General features: G+C 38.4%; 2 protein-coding genes across 2 annotated transcripts; one reads left to right on the top strand and one right to left on the bottom strand.

Annotated features, from left to right (window-relative positions):
- The first annotated feature begins 1,563 nt into the window (after positions 1-1,563).
- LOC111479293 lies at positions 1,564-2,623 on the top strand. Its single transcript, XM_023123850.1, has 3 exons — positions 1,564-1,987; positions 2,097-2,189; positions 2,407-2,623. Exons 1-3 carry the CDS (start codon positions 1,567-1,569, stop codon positions 2,505-2,507), a joined length of 615 nt encoding a protein of 204 aa, XP_022979618.1. The 5' UTR covers positions 1,564-1,566; the 3' UTR covers positions 2,508-2,623.
- A 1,065-nt stretch (positions 2,624-3,688) lies between these two features.
- On the bottom strand, positions 3,689-7,018 carry LOC111479292 (protein NUCLEAR FUSION DEFECTIVE 4-like). Its single transcript, XM_023123848.1, has 3 exons — positions 6,416-7,018; positions 4,321-5,225; positions 3,689-4,154 (listed from the first exon to the last, which is right to left on the bottom strand). Exons 1-3 carry the CDS (start codon positions 6,743-6,745, stop codon positions 3,689-3,691), a joined length of 1,701 nt encoding a protein of 566 aa, XP_022979616.1. The 5' UTR covers positions 6,746-7,018.
- Between the last annotated feature and the right edge of the window lie 284 nt (positions 7,019-7,302).

The raw sequence follows: 7,302 nt of genomic DNA, 5'->3' as shown, positions 1-7,302 counted from the left end.
AAAAAAAAAAAAAAAAAAAAAAAAACTTGGGCTAATGATGGTTCGTGTTTGAACGTGCTCGAACTTGTAGATATAAGCTCTACGAGCTACGGGCACTCAAGTTCGATATGGTTCAAAGTATGCATCATGGTCGAACATTGTCGTCACCATTCAAGACGTGTTGTCACAGTTGCTAGTTGGGCAAGGGAACTTGACCCATTGAGGGTAGTTTACCTTTCTTGCTTATTGTAGTTTATTATATGGTCTGAGCTGGAAATTGCATTGTTCAAGTTATTGTCGTGCAAAAAGAGTTTCACATGTGGGTCATATAGAAGTCTTGTTAATCTACTAAGAAGACTTAAAAATAATTATCGGCCAATATGGAATATTTAGTCTTGTAATGACTAATAATCATTTAAAGAAAAAAAACATCATATTTGAAAGTGATTTTTATATTTTGATAATGGGCATTTGATGGCGTGGGCGTGGGCGTGGGCGTGGGCGTGGGCGTGGGCGTGGGCGTGGGCGTGGGCTAGGGCGTCTAAAAGGAGGGCCTCCCAACCTAGGGTTTGCGTTTGACTGTTTTGTCCAATAATATTGGACCAATTCGATTCAAATTGGTTCGAAACTTTTATCCCGTGAACTTGAAATTCGATTAGAGCCAGTTTGGTTTTGGAACCAACCTGACTCATAGGATTAAAGGAATAACACCACCTTTGAACTTTCAAACTTGAACGAACGTCCTCATATTAATAATGTTCTATCAATAAAGCTCGATTAATTCACTTTTTGACAATTTAATTGATTTAAATTTGTATCAAAATATTTATGTTCAATAATTACAATTTATCGAACAAATTTAGGAATTTATATTTTCCTATTTGTATTATTTGTGTTTATTTTTTTTATAAGAAAAAAAAAAGTAAAAACTTCACCAAACACCATTTATAACAATTCAAATGGGCCATACTTTTATTGTAATTATAATAATTCATCATCAAATTTGTCAAAATAACAATAATAGAAAATTAAATATTTTAATCTTAATTTCATTTTTGTTTCTTAAAAAAAATAATTTTAGGTTAGTTAGTTGGAAAAGTTAAATTAACTTAGTGAGAAATCCACCTTTGTTATAATAATAATAATAACAATAAAAAAAGTTAAATCTAAATATATTATTCAAATTATGATTTAATAATAACCTAAAATGTCAAAACAATGAATAATATTCCATTTGAAAGAACATATTTACCTTTTATTTTAATTAAAAATTAAAATATGAGTCCAAATACAAAATAGTTTAAGGCTAAAAATTAATAATTTTTCAAATAATTTTTATTTTTCAATATTATAAAAAATGGGATAGAGTCGGAGAGCGAGGATAAAAATATAATTCTCCGTCACCCGTTCCGTTTAGCTAGTTAAAAGAAATTTATCTTAATTTTTCATTTAAACGAGGATTCTTGTTTCGGTTTGAAGAGCGGGTCCAGATAAACAAACATGTAATGAAAATATAGCAACAATATATAAATTATGGTTTTAAAAAATTGAAATTTAGTTTTTTGGTGAGGAAAAAAAGGTTGGTTTATGTATAAATATGGTGATGTCTTCGTCTCCAAGTGTAAATCATTCACCACAGAGAAAGAAGGAGAAGAAGAAGAAGAAGAAGACATGGATTGGTTCTTATGGCTTTCAAGAACAGCTTTACATCCTGCTCTGGTCTACGAGTACGGCCTTGCCCTAGCCCATAACCAGCTTGAGCGAGAAGACATCCGCTATTTCAACCACGAATTTCTTCAGAGTATCGGAATCTCCATTGCCAAGCACCGTCTCGAGATCCTCAAGCTCGCTCGCAAGGACACCGCACTTCGTCCTCGTCCGATCACTCGCCTTCTTCTCGCTGTTAAGAGTACCAAGCGCCGTTTTGCTAATCTAATTCGTAGTTTCACTTGTCGGGATCAAGACGACTCCAAAGCCCTAGTTCTTGTTCCCAAATCGACTTACGTGGGTAAATTTCTCAAACCGAATAGGAATTTGACTATCGCTAAACAGCAGGGGAAGTTTCTTCTCACTAATCGAAGTCCGGATACTACTGGTCTGTTGCCGCGTGTTCACAGCTTTTCCGGTCCGATTCTGTACGGTCTCCGGCCGGAGGAGAGGAAGAAGAAGAAGCAGAATGGTCACTGGAGGAATGGCGTCCAGGAGATCAGGTGGGATACAATGTTTAAGAATTTGAAACCTACCTGAATTAATTCCTGGATTGATTTTCTGAAAAGATCTAATGTGTTTTAACAATTCCATTACTGGAATCCACTGTGTTTTGTTTTGAATTGAGTTAATTCTGATGGTGAGAGATAGGTTTTTGGGATCTTCCACCAAAAGATGGATAGATTTTAGTACATTACATTACATTACATATTATTACAGTGGATGCTGCTGTGCATGGGAATTGGGAATGCTTCACTGTTTCTTTCTCAGTGGTGGGTGGGTGTAGCAGAAGACAATCTTTAGGAACAAGAAGGGTGTGATGATTCTCCCTTTACCTTGTTTATTTCTCTGTTTCTTGAGTATCATTCGTTCGTTCATGCCTTTGGCTCTCTGTTCTAACAGGCTCAATGAATGGGATGTTGATTTGTTGAGTAGACATCATATAATCTCTGCCAAACCCAGCTTTTGTGCTTGTGGTTCGAGGCTTGTAATCTCATACTGATTTGTTTGTATCTCACTTATTTATTACAATTTTCACTCTCTTTTGCATTTGATTCCCATCTTTTCTCTTTCTTTCCTCGCATGGTTAAGATTTAATTTGTTTCTTATTGAGAAAGCAAGTTTGATGTGCTTTGATTGAAGGCTGCCTTGGGGTTGGGGAAACCATTTATTTATTTATTTATTTGCTATATGTTATAGTGTTGACCATGTTGGCTATTTTATTATAAAATATAAAAGGGTAATAATTTAATGAGATATAATGGAAAGATCGATGGTTAAACTATGTTCAAATTTACATATATTATAAATAGAATAAGTTAAATTATAAGTTTAGATCCCATGAGGGAAATAAAGCATTCCTTATGAGCGTACGTAGACCATTTTCCTATTAGATGCATTTTAAAACATTGAAGAGAAATCCCAGAAGAGAGTCTAAAAAGTATAATATTTGTCGACGGTGGGCTTCGGGTGTTAGAAATGGTATTAGAGCCAGTCACCAGATAATGTGAGGCACTAGTTGAAGTAGAGCTGGACTCTTTCTATAGTTAAACCGTGAGGCTGCCGACAATATCTTATAGTAGTGGGCTTGAACGGTTACAAATGCTATCAGAGCCAGACACCAAACGGTGTGTCAGCGAGGATGCTGGCCCCTAAGGGAATGGATTGTGAGATCCTATATCGATTGGAGAGGGGAACAAAGTATTTATTTATTATATTATAAGAATGTGAATATCTCTCCTTAACAAATATCGTGAAGCTTAGGGAACAATTGAATAAAGCATGATGATGAAGTTCTTAATACCAAAAAAAAGGCATATTTCACATGGTGTTCATCAATGCACAACACTAACGAAGACATACATAACACACACATCCATTTTTAACTCAGTTAATACAAGTTTGGCCAAAGCCAACCACAAAATCTATCAACTTTTGGTTAGGCACTGCCTCGACGAACCGAACCGAATCTAGCACAGCGCTTCAACCTATCTTCAAAATATCAATGACCTGAATTCTGAGGCAACCGGAACGAGCCACCCGCGTACAGCATTTGATACACTGGCCTTAATCTAACAGTCAGAATGATGCACAAGATCGAGCCTAACCCGGCAACGCCTGAGAGGACGAAGAACGTAACCCTGAAGCACTCTTGGCCTATGCAGGTTATTGAACCTTGCTTAGCAGCTTCATTGTCGTATAAAGTACTCGCGAGTAGAACCGAGAAAAGGACTGCTCCTATCGGATTCCCCAGCTGCATGAAGTTGAAGATTACTCCGAAATTCTTTAGGCCGAAAATCTCGGATGCGAGAGGGACCATCATAGCATATAGAACTCCGTAGCTGATTCCCATGAGACCAGTGGCGACATAGAGAGTAACCGTGTGGGCGGACGCATACAGTAGGAATGCTACAGACATAAGCATAAGTGAAAACATCATCCACAACGAGCGAGGTATCATTCTCGACCTGCATCGACCAACGAATGTGAGCAACTTTATGAGAAAACCACTAGACACATAGATTTGGAAGCATAATGATCCCCGAAATCTGGGAACGAAAGCGAGCTGTTTCTGAGATAACTCATACACAAAAGTTGGAACAAATTATTAATTCGGTTCGTAATAGCATTTACCTGACGAAGTGTTCGGAAATAACGCCAGATCCTAGACGACCAACGAAATTGCAGAAGCTGAAAAGAGCCAACAGCAATGTTGTGTCATTAACACCCAATGAAATCCCAATTTGAGACAAATTGTTGAGAACCGTTATTCCCGGACCGACCCCGAGGAAATACAAGAACCAAAGCAACCAAAAATCAGCTTTGATCACGGCCTCACGGAGCTTGAAATCTTCCCCTCGTTTCGGTTTTCTTTTCTTCTTATGAATCGCCCCCTCTCCCACAGCAAGAAGTGTTTCAACATCCGATGATTCGTCGTTCTCATAGAAACTTCCAAGATTTGTAGCAGAGGAAGATGGGGTCAATAAAGGTTCTATTTGGGAAGAATTGTTTTCTCCAGAAGCCAAAGGTTCGGTAGAGTCGACTCGAGGGCCAAGTTTTTTCGTTTTAACAGAACAAATGGTCATTTTTATGGGAACAGCAAGAGGAGACATTAAAAGGACAACCATTATGGCAACTAAGGTGTAGGCAACAGCATTGCTAGGGGTCGTCGTTGCATCTAGGATTGTGGTCGAGACTAAAAAAACAGCTAGCAAAACACAAGCAGCTTGCGTGAAAAGAAAATGATTATGCTCAGAAGGGTCCTCCGTTGAAGCCGGAGTACAAGGTCGAACAAAGTACATCAAGGCTAAACACAAAATCGGTATCCCGATCGCAAGAAACAACAGTAAATCCAAAGCAGACTTTCTGAGAACCATACTGTATATCACCGTATATACAGCTGCGCTAAGCCCGACATAACCTTTAAGAATGCCAGCAACGGTACCTCTGCTGAGAGGGAAGTTCCTCATGTTCGTAACGAGCACGGCTGTTCCAAACCATGCATTGCTATTTGTAGCAATACAATGTGTGAGCCATAGCTGCCATGACATTCAGGATGTTTAAACCACATGAGCTATAAATTTTCAACGAAAGAATACAAGATCAAGAAGCAAGCTAAAAAAAGTGCTGAAAAGACAAATTATTGGTAGTTTAAGCTTGAGAGACCTCTAAGGGGGGTGTGTTCAAGTTCCTCTACTTACACAGGTATTCCTATTCCGTTCTCCGAGTTATCGATAAAGCTTTTATTTCAATTCTCCCGTTTCAATAAAAAACGATGATCAGATATCAAGCAATCAACCAAGAGAGATATCAAAAGGGGTGTAGTAGAGTTGGTAGATAATAGAATGGTACAAATGGGAAAATCTGTTCGGTGAGATTCCACAACGATTGGAGAGAGGAACGAGCGCCAACGAAGACGTTGTGCCCCGAAAGTGGATGGATTGTGAGATCCCATATCAGTTGGGGAGGAGAACGAAACATTCTTTATAAGGGTGACGCGTTCTAAAAACCTTAAGGGGAAGCCCGAAAGGGAAAGCCCAAAGAGGACAATATCTACTAGCGAGACGGATTGTGAGATCCGACATCAGTTGCGGAGGAGAACGAGCATTCTTTATAAGGGTGTGGAAACCTCTCCCTAACAGATGCATTCTAAAAACCTCGACGGAAAGTTCGAAAGGGAAAGTTCAAACAGGACAATATCTACTAGCGGTGAGATTGGATTCTGACATGTTGGGAATAGCAGAGTAGAACGGAAAGTAGATTGAAAGGAACTTGAGAATCAACGAGACTGAGAGTTTCGAAATTGCTCGAATACGTTAGGATTCATCTCGATATCAACTTCAACCTTATCCATTGAATATCCATGGATTTCATCTAACTGATTGTGCTTGTGAGTTACATAAGATGGATAGTATGAGCATATTAGCATCAATATACTAGCTTAGTTTCATTCAGATCATCTGAAGAACACAAAGCTTGCTCAAATTTATGTTTTATTATCTACTTTTTAGTAGTGTTCTTAAAAAACCAGGCAAGTTTTGAAAGCAGCTTTGATTTCAGATCTCCCAGAAACCAATAAATATGTAAAACCACCTCCATTAACAGAGAAACATCAAGGTTTATAATAACAAAGCAAACAAAGAAACTAATCTGTACAATTCATCAAGATAAGCAAATAAAAACCAGGAAGAACCCCAGAAGTTCTTGAAAAGATGAACATTAAACTCACCAGCCAATAAGGCAGATTGGGGACAGTCCTGCTAACAGCAAGCCAAATAGCTCCATAACCCACAAAGCAACACACAGCACCGACCAAAAGAACAGCCCATGGGGGAAATCTGTTACAAGCAAGGCCAGGGAGCAAACCCACACTCTCCCCAATGTCATTAGCCACTCCAAGAACCGTAAGCTGCTGCTGATTCAAACCCAGAACAGATTTAAGCAAGTGTGAGTAAAGAGAGAAGTTATAAGAAGAACCAGCAGCTATTTGAACCCAAACAGCAGCAGCCAAGCCCACCCATGGCGGTCTACTTCCCCCTTTCAAAACAAGCTTCGACATACCCTTAAGATCAGGCGATTACCCTTAAACGAACAACAAAACCCCAGATGGGAAATGGGTTTCGATCCCTAAATTTGAGGGTTCAAAGGGTTTAAGAAGAAATAGGAACAAACTCAAATTGGGTTTGATTTTGTTTGCGTAAAGCAGTAGGAGAAGTTGGTGATTTAAGGAATGGAGAGGTTTAGGTGTCGAATTGAATAGAAAAAAGGGGTGTAGCCTGCCAGGCGAGCCGGCTCCCAACACACGCAGTAATAAGAAGTTAAGAATCATTTTCTTTTTTCTTTTTTCCTTCAAAATTGTGTATCGTGTTCATACTTGTCGCTAGATCCTGCTTTTCACAAGGTATGCACCAGATTCAATGGTGGTATTAAAAAAAGTATAAATGTAACACATGGAAGGTTAGGGTTTTCAATTTTTAATACCCATGTGACTGTCGAGATGAACCTTGAATTGAATCATTCATGATTTTCATCATTGAATATAAGCTCGTGCCCAAGTTTTTGGTAAATAAAGGATGAAGAATCGAGAAGAGTAAAAAAAAAAAAAAAAAAAAAAAA

The sequence above is a fragment of the Cucurbita maxima genome, unplaced genomic scaffold, assembly GCF_002738345.1.
Source record: "Cucurbita maxima cultivar Rimu unplaced genomic scaffold, Cmax_1.0 Cma_Scf00005, whole genome shotgun sequence".
NCBI classification, from domain to species: Eukaryota; Viridiplantae; Streptophyta; class Magnoliopsida; order Cucurbitales; family Cucurbitaceae; genus Cucurbita; species Cucurbita maxima.
This window is presented reverse-complemented; position numbering and strand designations above follow the sequence as displayed.